Source organism: Ovis aries, chromosome 20, assembly GCF_016772045.2.
Source record: "Ovis aries strain OAR_USU_Benz2616 breed Rambouillet chromosome 20, ARS-UI_Ramb_v3.0, whole genome shotgun sequence".
NCBI lineage: Eukaryota > Metazoa > Chordata > Mammalia > Artiodactyla > Bovidae > Ovis > Ovis aries.
The window spans coordinates 17,277,170-17,296,033 of record NC_056073.1 but is presented as its reverse complement, the minus strand read 5'-3'; the positions used below and the strand labels follow the sequence as shown (position 1 = coordinate 17,296,033).

Below are 18,864 nucleotides of genomic sequence, written 5' to 3'. Positions count from 1 at the left end.
TAAGATCCCACCTGCCACATGGCCAAAAAAAAATGACCCCATCATCTTTTACGTATTTTTCTATTTGTGAATTTATAATTCTGTGTCTCTTCACCCACCCTCACCAAACGTATGATGGTTGGAATTGTGTCTCATTCATAACAGCATCTCAAGCTCTGGCACCATGGCTGGTGGCCCAATAAACAAAAGAAGCTAGAGAAGTGGACTTGGAAGCATTGCTCATAAATGCCAAAGACCCAGACAGCTTCCACCTTCCCCAGGACTGCACGCAAGACAGGCCTGAGCAGCAAGGCAAGGCAGGGAGTCCACTTAGGGGCAAGCAGAACTTGGGCCCACCTTCCAGAGGTTCAAGGAACTGGAGAGCCACCATGTAAAACTCAATTACACCCTGGGGTTACAGGCCCCACATGAGTACTTCTTCCCACTCCCAGCCTGTTGCAGCCAAGGCTCCAGCACCAAACCCAGACCCTTAGTGGCCTGTGGGAAGCAAGCCCACATAGCTAGCTTCTTCCCTGACACGGGACACCACCTGGATCACACAGTACCTGAAGGCAGCACTACTCACTGCAGGGACCTTGGCTCCAAAGGAGCTGTCTCTCTCGCCCCAGTTTCCATCGATGGCAAAGAATGGATGAGCTCCCCCAGGACTGGCCCAGCCAGAATGGAAGGACTCTGGCCCCAGCACAGTGAAGTGGGTCACCCCATAGCCTATACACCTGGAACCCCTTTCCCAGACCTCAGGCAAAAACCATGTTTCCCATGGGAGGAGGGAAGGGGGGTGCAGGAGAAAGTCTGGAACAAAGATTCAATGGAGAAGGAGAAACCAGGAGGAGCTTTGAGATCAGAATTAAATTCTTTAATACAAAATGTTTTTTTCTTTAAGATATATCTGTATTCCTTCGTTGTTGTTTAAAAATAAATATGTACTACGGAATATCTCGAAAAACTGCACTAGAGACAAAGATGTGATGTTAATATCTTTTTCCCCACAATTATTATGGATAAACAGTAGCACCAATAAATAAATGATAACAAATATTAAAATTAAAAAAGGAGAGAGATTTAGTATGTAGAATTCTCTATTTTTTCCTGTTTTGTTTTTACATATAAAAAACAGAATAGCAATGTCTATTTTATCAGAATCACATATATACATAAACATATATATATATATATATATATATACAAACACAAGTTGCCAAATATATATATAGTATGTAGATGTATATTGAAACCTTATTTCAAAGGAATGTGTGGTGGGGAGCCAGGGGAAAGGGGAGGGCAGAGTTGAGTGTTAGCAAAATTAAATATCTGTTCAGGACAAGCTAGTGACTGTCACCGATCAGAGAGAGAGATTGGAAACAGGAGTTTTCTACACAAAGACCAGTACAAACAAGAGAGAGCGAGAGAGCAAGAAATACATCTCATAAATAGTTGAAATTAAATATTAACCAAGAATACTGAAAAAAACCCTACTCTTTAATTAAATTAACTGTTTTAATTTCTAATTAAAAAGGGATATTAAATAAGTACCGTATATAAAACACTTCTCTTTTCTCTGCCTCCAGGGTGGGCACGGGGATCCTGCCCTGTCTCTCTACGCCGCGGGAAGGGTTGGGTCAGGTGGGGTAGGGTGGGGTGGGGGGATAGAGGTGGGTTAACCACTCACACACACACAGCCAGGTCTCCTGGAGGGGACAGAACTAGTGGTTTCAATGGTCTGAGGACATCGGGCCCTCCTGGGCTGCACCCAGGGAGCGAAGCTGGGAGAGGGCCAAGGCAGAGGCCCTTCCCTCGGAGGACCAGCTGTCACTGGGGTGGCCCTTCTTCCACCAACATCTCTTCTCTTCGCTGAGACATGTCGGTGGCCTCCTGGGCGTCTTGGAAGCAGGTGAGAGGAGGTGAAGGCTGCCCAGGCTCCTGAGTCTTCCAGGCAGTGCCCCGGGGTGGCACGGCAAGATGCTCACGGAGGGGGTCTCCAAAGCACAGCAGTGTCCCGAGTCTCCCCCAGACTCCTGGTCAGAGCCAGCGTCCTTGTCCCCTGTACCTGTCAGCTGTCTTTCTGTCCATTTGACTCGGGGGAGAGGCTCGGGGCCAGGGCTGGGTTTGTCAGTCTTCCCAAAAGCAGGCCAAATTTGCCCCCGTGCCCTGGCCTTGCGCATTCCCAGACAGGGGAGGGGACCCTGGCTGCCGTAAGAGGGACAAAAAGACGGTGCCAGACTCTCTCCTTCCGTCCTCCTCCCCGTCGGGATCTGGGCGGGGTCATTCTCCTCCCAAATCAAGTCCACAGCAGTCAAATACATCCAGTGAAGACACCAATAACATTAGCAATGTTAATTTTTAAAAAAGAATATATATATTTTATATATATATAAAATATATATATTTATTTTTATATATATAATATATATATATATATATATAAATGTATGTATGTGGGTGGGTGTGTCTACAGGAATCCCAGAAATAAAACTCTCTAATCTTCCGGGCTCGGTGATTTAGCAGCAAGAGAAATAAAATGGCGATCCAATTCCAAGAGGAACTGTGCTGGGTCACCCGCCCATGAATGCTTCTGCCGGAGCCTCATGCTCCGGACCCAAAGTGCTCTGCGCACAGCCTCCCTCTTCCTTCATGTCAGGTTTCTGGATTCAGGATTGTTCTGTCGATGGTGGTGGTGGTGGTGGTAGTGTGGTGGCGGCGGCTATGGGTCGTTCTGTGTCAGTCTTTCCTGGTGAGACATCTGGTTCCCGAAACCCTGAGGGAGGCTCCTTCCTCCAGCCCGGCTCACCGCCTCGGCTTGTCACATCTGCGGGGACAGGGGAGACAAAGGCTGGGGGTCAGGGCCAGGGAAGGGGCTCTGGTGGGGAGGCTGCAGCCCCCCCTCCCTTTCTGCAGCCCGAGGCGGCAGTGGAGAAGAGAAAGCACAGTTCTAGCCTCCGGGAGCCCCTGCCCAAGGGCCCCCTCCACCACCACCTAAGCAGGAGCTAAGCCCGGGGCTCCCAGGCTGCCCTCTGGACTCTACAGCCCAGCTGCGACAAGACAAAGACAGGATGACATCTCATCACAAGCAACAAATGAGCACGTCCCCGAGAACAGTCCCCGCTTGACATTTAAGAGCTGACGAGTGAGTAAAGTTGGACCGAGTTAATCAGCAAAGCGTCCCTGCCGGAGATGGTTCAGAGCGGTCCCTATGGGGCTGGTCTGGGGGAGCGCGTCGGGGAGAGCAAATGATGGGCCTGTGCAGGGGCCAAGTAGGCCAGCGGGCTGGCGAAGGGAGGCTCCCGAGGGACGGGGACCCAGCAGGGCTTGAGACCCCCGGGAAGGTGAGGGACACACCTCCCCTCTCTGTCTGTGCCCACTGTCTGGGCCTCCGCGTCAGGCCCCGGGCAGCAGACTGCCTTTCCTTCTCAATGCGCTATTTAACTTAGGGTGGGGGAAGCAAAGAGGACTCCTGGAACTCTCCCATCATGCTTCAGGCCAGGGGCGGTTTACCTTTTACTCTCCCCATGTGAGGAAGGACCAGAGCAGACCCTCCCTTCTGAGAACCTAGAAATGGGGATCTAAGCTTCCAATCTGAGGATGGACATTCCCTCATACAGCCAGATCAGAGGAGGACTTCAGATAACTTCACTTGGCCTCAGGTCACTGTAGACATCCCCCAGTCCATCTCTCCAGAATCATCACCATGGTAACCCTAAGATGGTGAGTCCCTTATCTTCTCTGAGGCCCCTGGGAGATGCAGAGACCCCCTCATCCAGCCCCAGGGTGAGCCAGAGCCCCCACCGCTCCAGCAGAGTGTACACTTTTGGTCTTCACGTACTGCCAAGACAGAACCCACAGCAATACCCCGGGGCCTGGTCCCCAGCCTCCCCCGACACTCACAAACCACAGGAACATGGGGGATGGGGAAGACAGCCACATTCGAAGGACCTTGTTAATTAATGAGGCATTTGGACTAGATGGGGGTGGGGGGCGGGGCGGGGGCTGGCCCTGGCCCTGCCTGGGAATCCCCATTAAAGCCTCTCATCCCAGGGTGAAGCTTGCGCTGGCCCAGAGGGCTCCCTGCCTTTGAGCACAGGCCAGACGGTCGAAACGCCATCAAAGGCATCAAAAGACTGCCAGCCACCAGTCATGGGCTCCTGTTCCTGTCCTCACCCCTGAAATCGCTCATGTACTCACTCACCAGCCTGACACTTCCCTGGCCCCCGGTGTGCACAAGGGACAGAGGTACACACACCCGGGGGGTCACACAGATGAATAAAACCCAGGCGTGAGGGATTCACAATCTAGTGTCAGGAGAATGTGTGTGGTTCCTTCCATTCACCCATCCTGAGGAAATAACAGGTGGGCTGTTCTGGGTTGCTGCCGTGATGACCGGAGTATTATGGTATCAGCTGTGCCCTGACGGTAATCTCCTATCTGCCCTAAACCAACAGCCAGGGCCCATGCCTTCCAGGCCCCCAGTCTGAGGATGCACTCAACCCCTGTCCCCACAGAGAGACACTGAGGGGATGAGAAACCCAGCGGTCTGCACGTTGTAGAGGCAGCATGCCCCCCATGCCCGGACGGGCCCTCCCTATTAGCAGCAAAGGTAGTCATCATCAGGAACAACAGCCACCAGGAGCAGGGCCACAGGACACAACACTCAGCTGGCGTCCACACCACCACAGGAAGCCACGCGGGCCTGCCCACTCAGGCAACCAGGGCAAGCTCTGAACGGGCCCTGCCAGGCTGGCCAACGCCTGCTGCCCAGCACAGGAGGTCCCCACGAGCAGAGAAGGCAGCAGTCACCAGGCAGGCAGCTAGAAGCAGAGCAAGCAGCTGGCAACTCTCAAGTGCGCGCTTGCTCACTCTCTCTCTCTCTCTTACTCTCTCTCTCTCTCTCTCTCTCTCTCTCTCTCTCTCTCCCCATCTCTGAGCAAAGCCCCTCTCTGACCTGCTCGCCCTCTGGGAACCAACCTGCAAGTACGTTCGTTTAACTCAAGCTGCCTCGCCTTGCAACGCGAGTCTGTGTTTTTGCAGGAACATTTACACGTCTGCGGATCTTGTACAAACAAATGCTTTCTCCGCTCTGAGCAAGGCCCACAGGGACTGCAAAAGGCAAAAGGAAAGACATCTAAGCTAGAGCGTCAGCAGAGAGAGAGAAACAATCCGTGCAACACCCCCACCACGCCCGCAGCTGTGCCCCACCCGGCTCGCGGGCCCCCACGCCTGTCCACGCCCTGGAAGGCTCCGATGCCACAGCGGAAGACAAGAGAGAGCGGCGGAAAAAGAGGCAGCAATAACTAGAAGCCGGCCCGCAGGAAGCGGCGACGTGGCCGGGCAGAGTGCGAGGAGCGGGCTGGGCTATCCCACGGGCACAAGTGCAAGTCTCAGGCCACGGGGCCCAATGGCTACCACCCCCGAGAAAGCACACGTTGACTCTCCAACCTGCTGGGGATGCCCATCAGGGCCAGCTTCTCCCTGTGTGAGGGCTCACACCCCGGCCCCTCCACCAAAGGGCTGAGGCAGGGAGTGATGGCAGGCCAGGCCACTGGTGGCCAGAGGGTCCCCTATTGCCTCAAACCCAGAGGAAGAGGCCACCCTTGGGGAAGGCTTCTGGGAGTGCCAAGGGTTGGGCTGGAATACGGGGCTCCCCTCTGGAGGCCCCAAGTCCGCGAGGAGGGGCCGCAGGGGTGTTTGACCCCACGTCCTCCTTCAGCCAACAACAAGCTGCCTCCTGTCATCTGCGCCCCTTCCTCACACCACATCTACCCTCCCCACCCCGCCCCCCAGCTTCCAGAGAAGTGCGGAAGCCTAGAGCAGTGGAAACCAGTTGGGTGAGCAGGCATCCGTGCCTGGCACCCGTGCCAACATGGGCCCGCCACCAGTGCCCAGTGGGTGAGGGAAAAGGCGGTGCCCCAGCCAAGCCAGAGCCCCCCTCCCTGAATCCTGCAGGCCCACTCTGCCCACCCTCCCGCCTCCAGCCCTGGACCGGTAATGCCACCACCATGCCTACCCCCTCGGTGCCAATTAGTGGAGTGAGAGTGAGAGAGAGACACTGGGAGGAAGGAGGCTGAGAACTGGAGAAGGGGACGGGGGAGGAGGGGGGCAGCTCTGGGGTCCTGCAGGTGGGAGTTTGACTGGGGGCCGAGGAGGCTCCGGTGGGGGGGAATGAGACGGCAGCGGCACCACGTACGCGCTCCAGGATTTATACCGGGATTTCTTGCGCTTTCTTTTTTGCCCTTTGCCCTTTCCTCGAACTGATTTTCTGGAAAATAAAAAAACAGAGACAGACAGAGAGAAAGCGAGGGGGAAGGGGAGAGGAAAGGAAGCAGTGAGGGGCGCAGGACATGTTCCGGGGCACACGGGAGAGCTTGCACACAGGCACACAGGCGGGATGGGGACAGGGTGGCAGGCACTTTGAAGGCACTTTAGACACCCTTGTGGGGGGGAGCACAGTGGCTTCACCCACTTTAGCCACACCCTAGCAAGGCTGTGAGTGGGAACCAGAGGCTGGGTGGAGGACACCGGACCTGCAGGCCTCCACACTCGTGGTGTCTCCTGGTACCGGGGGGGGGGGGGGGGGGGGGGGGGGGGGGGCAAAGCTTAGAGGCCCGGCTCTGTGCCCAACAGCCTTGAACAGGTCTGACCCTGAAGGTCAGGGGCTCTGGAAGGCAGGCCAGGATTTGGGGAGGAAGTCAGAGGCCTGACTGGATGAGGGGCAAGGGAGGGCGTGTGCAGGCGTGTGCCGCAGGCACCTTCTGCCTTCACGTCCAAGTACAACGGTGAGGGGTCCCTCCAAGGGCCCTGCCTCTGTGAACCCCAGTTGTGGGGGAGCAGCTATCTTGGAGCTGGCACAAAACCAAGGGCAGCACATGAAAGGCGCCAGCTAGCCCAGCCATAACCTGGGCCGAGAGGCGGGGCTGGGTGCCCTGGGAGCCCCAGGCAGGGAGCAGGGCGGGGTGGGAGTTAGGGAGGCGTGGGGAGGAGAGGCCTGGGCGGCACTCAGCAGCAGGTCCTCTCCCCAGCCTGTCAGAGCCTGCTACACCATCTCACCAGACTCTCTTCCGAGCCCAGGCGAGCCCCCACTCTCCCTGTGGGCAAGGCAGGGATTTGGGGAACGGGCAGGCGGCGGTTGGGGGGGGGGCAGGCTGAAGCCTGTCCCCCTCAAGGGAACCAGCACTCTCTACACCTGCCCACACCCCCCCCCCAACACCCTCACCAAGAATACCCCTCAGGAGGACAGCCACAGGGGACCACAGGGGAGAAGTAAGGGGGGAAGGGATGGAGGAGAGGGAGAAAATACTGGAAGAGGAGGGTCTGCACTCACTCACACATTCTTTCTGTGCCTACTCTCCCCACTCACTGCTCTATAGCCACAGCAATACTGGAAGCTGGGGGCTTAGGGCAGAGGCAAGGGGTCGAGGCCACTGGGGCTTCAGTGTCACCAGAGTGTTGGGGGGCAGATGGGATGGTGGGTGGGAGCAGGGTGGAGGTACTCTCTCTCAGTCTCTTCCCCTGCAGGCTCTCTCCCATGCCAGCTGCTCACCCCATCCTGAAGGCTCATGGCTCCCAGACCTCTCCCCACCTGCTCTATCCTAACCTGACCCTCCACACTGAGCAACTGGATGCCTCAGAAAATGGCCAACATTCACCTCTGTCTCCCTGGCCAAGGGGGCTGAGCAGCTCTGGCCTGTCTCACTCCCACAGGAGGGCACACATCAAGAAAACACCCAGCTGGTCCCCCAGTCCAACTGCACCACCACTGTAGCCACTGAAAGAGGCCACTTCCTCTAACACACAAAAACTGGCCTCTCTGCCACCCACTCCCTCTCCTTGCCGTGGGTGATGGGAGGCCAGAGCAGGCCCAGGAGCCAGCGTCCACGCTGGCCCCACACGCAAATCCCGGCCAGGAATGGCCCAGAGACGCATCATCTCTTCCAAAGGAAGCTCCAGGCACCAGGCCGGGTTTTGTCAGTCATTCTAGAGCTGTCATCCTAGGGCATACTCCATCTTGCTGCTGCTACCACGAGTCCCCATGAAACCAACTCTCAGACCCAACTGACCCCCCATCAGACCCCCACCCCCGAGAGAGGAAGCCAAGAGCCCCAAACCAAGACAAATAGTCAAGGAGAGGGAGAAGGGCGAAAATCGTGGCCACTTACTTTTCTTGCCTTGCTTTATCTTTCTTTGGTCTGCAGTGGGTAGAGAAAGAAAAGAACAAAACAGAGAGGAGTTCAGCTGGTGATAGTAACAGTAATAGTATTTATGATACATCAGTACAGTTTTAATCTCTTGACATATAACAACTCACTTAATCCTTATAACAATGCTAGGCAGTACGTAATACTATCATTGTACCCGCTTCACAGATGTCGAAACTGAGGCACATTAAAATAAAACTGGAATGCCCACAGTTATACAGCTGGAGGGTGAAAATGGGCTAACATGCTTAACTCTGGTCCAGAACAAGCCCCCTGCAGCTGTTCACTGAATGACTCCCAGACTCCATTCTCACCTGCATTCACATTTGTTATGCTGTAGGAAACTCATCTCTCCTATGTGCTGGCTTTGGTGAGGTTTGATCCGCATAATCTAAAGGGAAAGGAAGCAGATCACAGAGGTTAGTGACCCAGCCAGCCATACCCGGGTGGGAAACCCCATGGCTCCTGCCACTCAGCACCCAGGGGTTCTACAGAGCAGAAAAGGGTGGTAGAAGTGTGGGGGGACCAAGGGCTCTATCAGAAAGAGCCTCAGGCCCACCCCAACTCCTCCCACCCTGCTGACCTCAAGGAGCCCCTGCTTCTCTTGAGGGCAGACAAGTCTGCAGGGTTGGCCAGGCTGGGAATTCAGGTCCTGGGTTCTTGCCTCTCCCCCTCCCTCCCCTCCTGTTATTCCCTCCAGGCCTCACCCTACCCCCAGGAGCCATCCAAGAGCCACCCACTCCTCCCTGGGGTCTCAGAGTTCCCTCCAGCCCCATCCAGGCTGAGACACAACCCGTCACCAGGCTTCCCCACAAACCAGACTCATCCAGCTTCCCAAACAGAGCCCCCAGGGAGATAGGGCTGTCTTCCTCCAAGAGGGGAAGGGAGGGGCTCCTGTCACAGGTGTCAGCCCTCTCCTGAGCCCAGGGGGCAGAGGTTAGGAAGGAGGAGGAGGTGATCAGGGGTTGCTGGAAACCTGGGCTCAGAAACGCAAGCATCTTTTTCTCCAAACAGGGTCAGACGCCCACATCTCCCCTTGACTGACTCCGCGGCAGGAGCTGGGCAAGGCAAGCTTAGCTCCTCCCTTTAAGAGCTGCCCAGGAAAGGGCTGGGGAACACCTGTAGCCAAAGCCCGCCCCCACCCCAGCTCCCTGCCAGTGCCCACCTGCATGGTGATGTTGAACTCCTCAGTGGGCACACACTCCAGACTTTCGTCATTACAGCAGCCCCCGCACCGCATCAGGGGCACACAGGACGGCTTGAAAATGAACTCAATCTCATCTGGGTACTCCTGGAAGATGTCCACCAGGGTCTCAATGGGACGGCAGAAGCTGCGCTGGTAGACATCCATGAACTTCATCACTGTGTGGGAAGGGGGTGACATGTGAGCCCAGCAGGTCACAGAAGAGATGGCCGGCCCCGCTCTCCACCCAGCTCTGCAAGGCCTCTCCTTTCTGTGAGAGGTAACCACCATGGGAAAGGCCTTCCAAACATCTAACTTAAGTGTCTTGGGCCGCGGTTGAAGTCCTTCCCTAACTTTCCACCGCCAACACTGATGAAGACCTGTGTTTCCTCTAAAGATGACATGGTGTTGTCAGGTCCCAAGGGAGTCACCCTGCCATATCTGGTCCCCTTGCCTCACCATGACAGCCAAGCTGATTCCTAGGTCAACTGTGAGGCCAGAGGGCAGTTGGGGTATGTGTATACCTGCTGGGGGTCTCTAAGCCTCCCATTAAAGGAGGAACAGCCAACTCGGCAAACCTGCTCTCCATTTCCCTCCCACCTACACAGCAGCCGCTGCACCATTAGCTGACAGCCACTTAAAGAGCGCTTCTTCTGTGCTCTGGCGCTGTGTACAGGAGTCCGTGATGTTATCCCAGACAATTCTCCCCCCATGGTACTGCAAGGATCTAGTAGGACCCACCCTCCCCCTGGCTTTACAAATGGGGAACTAGAGGCTTAGAGAGGCTGAGTAACTGGTTCCAAGGCCACACTGTCATTAAGTCACACAGTTAAAGTTAGCTCTGAACATCAAAGCTTCCCCAAGCCAATGTCCTGTGAAACAGAAGGGGAGCCTTGGGGGGCACTTTGCCACCTGCCAGACCCCCTCCCCAGATATGGGTTGAGGAGGCAGTGGGCATCGGCCCAGGGGCTGGGTCCGCCTGGAATCAGCAGGTGGCTGTGGGCAGGCACACTGCACTGGCCCTGCCAGCCACCGATAACCCCACCCAGGAGGGCAAACTGCTTGCATCATGGAAAAAAATGGTGCTGCCACTGCAGTCACAGAGAGCTTCTAGAAGCTGATCTGGAGGGAGACCAGGGTAAAGACAACTTCCCAGGCTGGCCGTGGAGCCTGGGGTGCACCGGAGCATGAAGGGGTGATTCTGGGCCACAGGGGTGGGGCCCTTGAGAACACATGAAGTCAGGACTCCGAATGGCTGCTTCAAATTGCAGCCTGGCCTGCTGCTCCCGGTCACCCCTACATCACCACCACCACGGAGCAATCCTATCCCTGAAATGAATTTCCCCTATACAGAAGGGAAAAAGCAGCACCCAGCTAGTGAGGAAGCCTGGGCCCTGGCCAGGACTCTGTGTGACCTTGGGCCAGTTCCTCCCTCTCTGGGCCTGAGGCTCTGCATATCTGTGTAAGTGAGTTGGGTGGATCGCTAAAGACACCGAAACAAGAGGCTGAAATAGAGGGTTTTGTCTTCCAACTCCAGCCCCAAGAACAAGCGCCCTTTTCTCAGCCCAGGAGACACAAGGTTGGAACCCCATCACGGCATCTCAAGTCCATCTCAAGTCTCCCCTCACTCCTCTCGCCAGAGGTGTGAAGGAACATGAGCCTGGGGGTGGCGGGAGTATACAGTGGATTAAGGATAATGGGAGGAGCTGAGGGGAAGAAGGAGAGGCTACAAGTGTGAAAACAGGAAGAGAACAAAAGAGGCTCCTAGACTTGTCTGAGGTTTCTGCTTTCCCCATCCAGACAATGGGCACAGAACTCTCCACTGCTAAAAGGCTTAGGATCAAGTGTCATCAGAAAGAGTATAAACCAGAGCAGGGACCTGAAGAAGTCCTTTTGTAAGCCAAGTCTATATTGAAGAAGATGACTAATCAAGAATTCTTGACCTGACACTTCACCCTGGTTGGGAACAGAGGTGGCCAAAACTTTGGGGCCACAAGAACAGGACAGCAGAATGGTCTGGCCTGGGTCATGAGTTGGTAGCTGGGGATAAAAAGATCCAAGGTGGAAATTTCTTGGACAAGCTCCCTGGGATCCCTGAGGCCCCCCAGGAGGTGGAAGGGGAAACCTCATCGCACCCATCACACCCCAGCTACTGTCTCCAAGGAAAGCTGTCCTGCTTTTTTCTCAGGCAGGGGCACACATACGCTCCAACTTCAGACCCATGGCTTTCCTTATTTCTTGAAGACAACCTTTTTTCCCCAGCAGACAAAGACCATCTGTCTCGCCTCTCCCAGACCACAGAGAGGGACCACTGGAAGCTGAGGGGGCTGGGTGCACCCTGGAAGGGGCACTGTCAGTGGCACAGCAGGGAAGCCAGGCCCTGGGTCCAGGAAAGGACCCCTTCCCCCCAGGTGAGGAAGGAGGCAAAACCAAGCCGGCACCACCAGCGGCCTGGGGAGTGTAAACACTGGCTCTGGCCACCACCTGGGCTACCTGATTCGGGTCTGGGAAACTCGCCTGGAGGAAGACCCCAGGGCCTTTCCTTCTCAGAGGCAGAGCACAGGAGTAGAGGCTACATTCAGTACTGGGGAGAGTCAAGGCGTCCCTAGAGAAATGGGAGGATCCGTACTCCAAACCACAGTGAACAAAAGGCAGGCAGACTCGGGCTGGGCAGAGGGGCGGGGCTCCCGGGAGCTACCGCCAGCCCTCTGCTGGACCGAGAGGGAAGTTCACAAGCACCCAAACCTGCTCCTCAGGAGGGCATGAGGAGGCTGTCGGGCTTTCTCTCTCTACCCCCAGAGGAATGCACACCGGCGCGGAGGGGGTTCCTCGAGGCTGCATCCTCTGCACCTCCAGCTCATGCACAGCCAGCAATCGAGACAGCAAGGGTCACAGCCCCCACCACACAGACCCCACAGGTGGGACCCGGCCGGGTTGGAAGGGACATGGACTATTCATCCTCCCCTGGGAGCAGAGGGGAACGAGGAACACTGCCCTTGACATCTGGGATCCTTGGATACTATTTATCTTCCTGGCTGTGCTCATGGCTCCCTCTCCAAATAAAATTTTACTGGAAAGAGCAGAGGAAAAAGACCACGAGTTCTATTTCTAGCAGCGGTCTGAGTAGGTCAGAGTCCCCCGGAACTGAAGGGTTAACCTCTCAGCACTCACCCTTTTCCTTTCTAGATCTCCTTTCTAGATCACCAGCCCCAGTTTCCTATGCCCCTGTACCCCCACAACCCCGCCCCAACAGACCTTCCCACCCATCTGCTGGGGGATCAGGGAACCCCATCCATGTGCAGGAGGGGTGGGGGCCAGGGTGGGGGGCCACTTACCTTCATGGGGTTTCTGCCCTCCTTCTGCCATGGGTGCAGCCTGGGACCACTGAGGACAAAACAAAGAGCGAAGAATGGGCAGGGGCAGGGGCAAGGGTGCACAGGCCCAGCCAACCTGCCCCTGCTCCCTCCTGGAATCCCTCCCAGCCTGGAGCCTCTGGCTTCTCCCGGACTTCTGAACCGAGCAGGGCACCTCCAGGGGCTCCCTACAGCACAAAGCACCCCCTCTCTGAGCTGCTCCAATTCTGAAGTCAGGGAAGATAATGACTGACCAGATATTGGGGGTGAGGGGCTCTTAGAACAGAGGAGGAAAACATCAGAAAGCAACGATGTTCAGGTCCCCGCCCCTCCCCGACATTTCCCTTCCCCAGCTCTCAGCGGCCCCTTGCTGAACTAGGACAAGTGAAGTCCCTCAGCCCCCCCTGACTCCCGGGTCCAAAGCCATGGGCAAGTCTTAAGGTCAAACAGGAGGACAAACGTGGACTGGGGCAGGAAGGAAGGACTAGGGGTGAGAAAAGCAACATGGTGACCTTCCCCTGCTGACATGACAAATACCAGGGTGAGCTGGTGCTGGGGCGGGGGGTGGTGCAGAGGGCCGCAGGGCGCCAAGCACCCTCCCCCCCTCAAACACTTCTGTTCTCAGGAATACGTAGTAAAGCCACAGGTTGCCTAAAGAGTAAAACCTGGGAGGAAACCCTGGGGGAAACCTGGGGGAGGGGAGGGCCCCGTTTTTCCCTAAGAACCAGTCTCCCCAGAACCTGAATGTATCTCCAAAGCCCCAAGGCTCACACTCCCATCTCATTCTCTGGCTTCTTCTCCGTCCCAGACTGAGGGGGTCCCCAAAGTCCCTCTCACCTGCTGGGCACCTTCCTCCAAAGGCAACCAGGGAAGCCTTTAATGCCTTAGCACTGCCCAACCCCTAGTCGTGGCCACCTGCCCACCCCACCTGCCCCTCTTTGGGGCAGATCCAGAGCAGCAGAGCGGCACTCTAGCACACAGAACTGCAGACTCTGCAGAGAGAGAGTCTGCCTGTCTCTCTACCCACACCCTGCTGCAATACACCCCAGACCCCCAGCCTTGCCTCCAGGGCCAAGGTTAGATAACAGTTTCCAGGATCCCAGATGGACAGCCTGCCACTGCAGCTCCCTCAGGGACCTCCATGCCCAGGGGTCTCTGCCTGAGCCCCTTACCCATCTCCATGGCACCACTGTTACTCTCTGCCAACATTCCTCCTATGCCCTCCACTGCTCCTGGGCCCCAAAGAGCAAAGGGGTCAGAAATTTCATACCCCCTCCAAGGCTAGGGGGCACTGGGAGGGGCAGTTCTGGGCGGGGAGGGGCCAGGTGCCCTTCTCTGGGGGCCTCTGAAGGTCACACTGTGGCCAGGCAGCCTCTCCTCCCCCTCCCCCCCTCCCTTGGAGGCCTGGAGCCAAGGCCTTTGTGCCAGGGTCTGAGGAACTCCTGGTGGCAGCAGGGACCCCAGCCCGTTTCCTTCCTTCTGCCTCTCCAAGGGCGCTCTGAGCAGAAAAGGACCCCTCAGGTGGTTTGGGAAAGCAAGCTGGGTGGGCAAGTTTAGAGTTCCCAAAAACCACCTGCTCCTACTCCAACGCCCATTTCACCAGAACAAAGTGTGTTTGCAAGGCTGGCAGGAGCTCCCTCCAAAGGTTCGGGGAGGGCTAGTCCCACACTGCCCATGTCACAGCAAATTTCAAATCATTTTCCCAAAAAGTGCAAAGTGGAATAAGGACACCCTTTAAACCCTCCCTGCGGTCGCCCCCCAAAAAGCTAAAGCACAGCTCACTCGGAAGTATGGGGGAGGGGAGGGAAGCAGACTGTCACCGAGTCGGGACTTTCGGTAGAGTCTCGACAAAGCCCCGGGCTGGGCCGGGTAGCCCGACTCCTGACAGTGATCTTTCTTTCCTCGGAGTCTGGGGCTGAAGAGAGGTTATGTGGGTCTTCTCAGCAAAAGGGAGTTAAAAATAAAGGGGTGGCGGGGGCTTCTATTCGAGCAGGGGAGGAAACTGGGAAGGGGCGTGAGGAAATGCCTCCTAGGAGGGGTTTAAGGGCTGGGGACAGCGGGAAGGCACAGGGGTGGTTCTCCGGGTCCTCGGCGTGGGGCTACCTCGAGAGGTCACCTTCCCGCGGAGGGCCGGCGGGGGGAGGGGCGCGGCTCGCCGCCCCGGGTTCCCCGCTCGGGCCGCGGCGGCTCCGGGAACACGCGGCCGGCCAGGCCCGGGCTGATGTAATCGGCTCCGCGCCGCGCGCGCCCGGCCGGGCGGGGGAGGGCGGGCACCGAGCGGGACGCGAGCTGGGACGGGGGGGTTGGTGCGGCGCAGGTGGCCCGGCGGAGAGGGGGTCCCAAGCAGCAATCCACCCCAAAACTTTTCCCCAACTCGCGGCGAGGGCCGCAGAGATCAAGCGGCAGTGACAGCAAGCCGCATCTCTCGCCTGCCCCCTGCCCCCTCCACGCTCTCTGCCCTCCCCGGGTCCAAGGTCCGAGCACCCCCACCCCTGCCCGCCAGGGCTCCAGCTCCCGCCCCAGCTGCCCAGACTTCCAGTTCGTCGGGAACCAGCGGCCGGGAGCAAACTTCAGCCGCCGGCGGCAGCGCAAGCCCAGCCCCCTCAGCCGCCTCCTCCGGCTCCCGCCCTCCGCTGGTCGGCCCAGATCGTACGTGCGGTGACTCCGGTGGGTGGGCAGGGCCCGCGTGGGCGGTGAGACTCTATCCCGGTGCCCTCCCACCTAGCGCGCGCCCCCTCCCCCTACACCTACGAAGATAGAGGGGAAGCCGCGAGCCCGGTGCCCAAGGACCCGCGTGGGGCACGGAGTCCCCCACGCGCGCGCTCTCACGCACGTCCCCAGCCCTTACCTTGGCATGGTGAAGGTAGAGCAGCAAGGCAAGGCTCCAATGCACCCAAGAGAGCAAAAAGTTCATGGTTTCGGAGGCCCGGCCGGGGCCGGCGCGGCTCGCGCTCCCTCTCCGGCTCGGGCTGCGGGGCGGCCCGCTCTCCTCGGCGCCCAGGCGGGCTCCTCTTCCTCCCGGAGCCGAGGCCCGGGCCAGGGCCTGGGGCGCGCGCGCGGCTGGAGCACTGTCTGTGCACACAGCCGCCTCACCCGTCCATGAGCCCGGCTTCCGAGAGCCGAGTCGCCACCGCGGCCCCTTCTCCTCTTCCTTCTCTTCTTCCTCCTCCCCCTCCTCCGACTGCGGCTCCTCCCGGCCCGAGCGAGCACTTCTCCCGGTGCCGCTCGGCTCGGCTGCCCCGGCACGGACCACGGCTCCTCCGGAACGAGAACAGCCCAGAAGTTGGACGAAAAGTTTCAGGGCAACGTCGCGAGCCCCGACCCCCTCCACCCCGCCTCCGGGCGCGGGCTCCGGCTCCTGCCCGCGGCTCGCCGCCGCGTCCACCGTCGGCCGCCGGCCGGGGAGGAGGTGGGCGCTGGGGCAGGGGGCGGTGTCTGTCTGTCTGTCCGTCAGCGCTGCTGGTCCGACGCGGGATCCCGAGGGGGAGGGCTCACGCTGCGCTCTGGCGGTCACCCCCAAAAAACAGGTCACTCACTTTGCCCCTGTCCCTCTCGTGTCTCGCTCGTCAGCGCGCGCTCTCTGACCCGGTCTCTCTCTCTTCCTTCACTTCTCTTTGGAGCTCTTGCTACCCTCTTTCTTCTCTGCCCGTTTCCAGAATCCGAAGTGATTTTGGGGGGGAGTAAAAGAGCAATCTCCCCAAACGGTCGGCCCGATTTAGTGGGGAATGGGAAGCAAAAATAAATTAAAACGGAAAAGAATACGGTTAAAAAAAAATGTTTCAGAAAAAAAGGAGGAGGGTAAACCCTGGATAAATGAATATCAAATTCCAGTGCGGAGACCCCTGGCCGGTGACCCCGCCGGTCCGTCCGCCTCTTCGATGCGTCTCCCGACCGAGCGCCGCTGCCGCCGGCTCCACTCGCCCCCCAACGCCGCAGCCTCGTCGCAGCCCGGCTGCCCCAAGCCTCTGCGCTCCTCACCGCTACGAGCAGACTAAAAAGAAGGCAGGCCCCGCCCCCTGGGCGTGTCGGGGCGGGGCCAGACCCAGCCTCAGCTCCTGGGTCCGTCCCCTCTGTGCCTCTGGCTACTACCTTCCCTGGGGACACCGACCGAAGCCCGGGCCCCCACCCACCCCAGCAAAGGGAGTGCTCGATCCCCACCAAGGCGCACAGCCTGAACATTACCTATCGGCCCCCTCTGCCGGGAGACACACACGCCCGCGCGGTATTTGCGGGGCGGGTACAGGAAAGTGAGGTTATGTGCGGTCAGGGCTCCAGAGCTATTCCCTTCTCTATGCTGGGAATATTGGAGGGGGCAGGGGTTTGAGGGAGTCGGACAGGGACGGGTGGAAAGAGAGACACACAGATTCGTTGGAATCCTGGGGTGACCCCTGCCTTCTCCACCCCCCGCCAAACACTCTCAACTACCCGCCCCCCCCCCAACACACATAGTCACAGGCGTCCTCACTCACGCAGACGCTGCATCCCAAGTTCACCCAGCTTCCCTGTGGTGGCTGAGCGCCCCCTAGTGACTATCGGATGCACACCCCATCTCAAGTTCAAGAGGCCTCAAGAAGAGGGTTGAGGGAGATTACCCCTGACACATCCCCCTCCACCCCCCGTTTCTGACCTCTCAAACAGTGGCACGTCTGGGACTCGAGTGGTCCCACGTGCACAAAGCCCAGTGCTGGGCACAGAGGGCATGATGTATCCATCCGGACTCTGTGCTCATCTCCCGGCCTCATCTGGCCGGCTGACATCAGAGTTAGCTGCAGCCAACAGGCTGGGGTGACTGGGGTCCTTTGGGAAGTGTTCAGGGAGGCTCCCCTGGGGGGAAGTATTTGGCACTATGTTTGTGGGGCTGAGAACAAGAAGCCATGTGGTTCTGGGGTTAGTCAATGGCCCAGAGAGAAGAGGACCTGTTGGAGCCCACGTATGCACTGTGGAGTCTGGCAGAGCCCAAAGGGAGAGGCAGCTGGGCAGACAGAGGCCCTTGTTTCTGCTTCTCCACCCCCCTCCCCCAGATGTTGCCAGGGAACTGAGGCCAGGGGGCTGGTGGGGGCGGTTGGAGGCCAGGGCTCGAGTGATGATTCAAACCTACTCACCAGCACTAAGGAACGTCGGTAGGCCAGCTGCCCGGAGCTCCCACCAGGCCGGAGGCCAAGGCTTCTATCAGTCCCAGTCCAGGCTCACAGCTCATCTTCTGAACAGAACTGGGGCATTCTCCTCAGCAGCCCCCAGACCTTCAGGAGTCATTGCCTACTTCTTGCAGCTAGCAGCCTCTCCTCCCTTTTCCCCAAGTCCCCTCTGTTTCTTCAAAGCTCACCTCTTCCCCAACTCCCCATGTCTTCCCTAAGTGCCCCCCAAGACCCCCCACCCCACCCTTGCATATAGGAACCAGCCGGGAAAAAGTCCTGGTTGGGCTTGGACCCAGCAGCTCCCAGTCTCCCCCAGGGAGGAGGAGGGTGCACGGGGGTGATACCTGTGAGAAGAGAGGGACTAACCAGTCTCATTATTCATCTAGATCTGGCCTGGGCCTGCCTGGGACTGATGCAGCCTCTGTGAAGGCCCAGGCTGAGAATGGGAACTAGGCTGAGACTAGAATGCACCACTTCCCTCAAGTTGACCCAAACAATACAAGGAGGTTACTCAGCCAGCCCCTGGTCTCAGCACATGGTGCTGTGCTTTGGTGGGGGTGCTAGGTTACCCACTTAGTGCCGCAGTTCCCCAGAGTGGTGTCCTGAGGCCCTTATGGGCAGAGGGGCTGGCTCAGCCTCTACCCCATCCTACCCTCTCCATCATTCATGCCTCCAGTCCCGTCTCCACCACCTGGCAGGCTCCCCAGCAGCAGGGACAAGGTCTTTTTACAGTTAGTAAATGTTTATTTGCTGGCTCAGGGCCCCTCCCAAGCAGGCTTCCTCACCAAAGCTCCACGCTGCAAGAAGCCACGTGGGTCACTGGAATCGAAGTCACTAAACTTCCTCCTTGCCCAACCTGGTCCATGTCTAGCAACTTCAGAGCACAAGATGTGGACACCTTACAGGGGATCTCCTGCCTTATTCCTGCCCTGGTGCCAGCAGAGCCCAGGACAGTGGCTCCCAGCTTTACCACCAGGGATTACCCTGCCCCCTTCCCCCCCCCCCCA

At 58.0% G+C, this 18,864-nt stretch overlaps 1 protein-coding gene and 1 long non-coding RNA gene across 3 annotated transcripts; both read right to left on the bottom strand.

Moving 5' to 3' along the window:
* Positions 1 to 834: 834 nt before the first annotated feature.
* VEGFA (vascular endothelial growth factor A) lies at positions 835 to 16,254 on the bottom strand (the record flags this gene model as incomplete). 2 transcript variants are annotated; one of them, XM_012100430.4, is made up of 8 exons in its annotated part: positions 835 to 2,806; positions 4,960 to 5,091; positions 6,179 to 6,250; positions 8,148 to 8,177; positions 8,501 to 8,577; positions 9,352 to 9,548; positions 12,705 to 12,753; positions 15,571 to 16,254. In XM_012100430.4, coding segments are annotated over 8 exons (1,263 nt in total), but the record flags the coding sequence as incomplete, so codon positions are not given.
* Positions 16,255 to 16,481: 227 nt separating this feature from the next.
* LOC121817412 (uncharacterized) lies at positions 16,482 to 18,077 on the bottom strand. The gene is made up of 2 exons (XR_006057304.2): positions 17,825 to 18,077; positions 16,482 to 17,016 (listed from the first exon to the last, which is right to left on the bottom strand). It is a non-coding gene; the product is annotated as an uncharacterized LOC121817412 (long non-coding RNA).
* Positions 18,078 to 18,864: the final 787 nt, after the last annotated feature.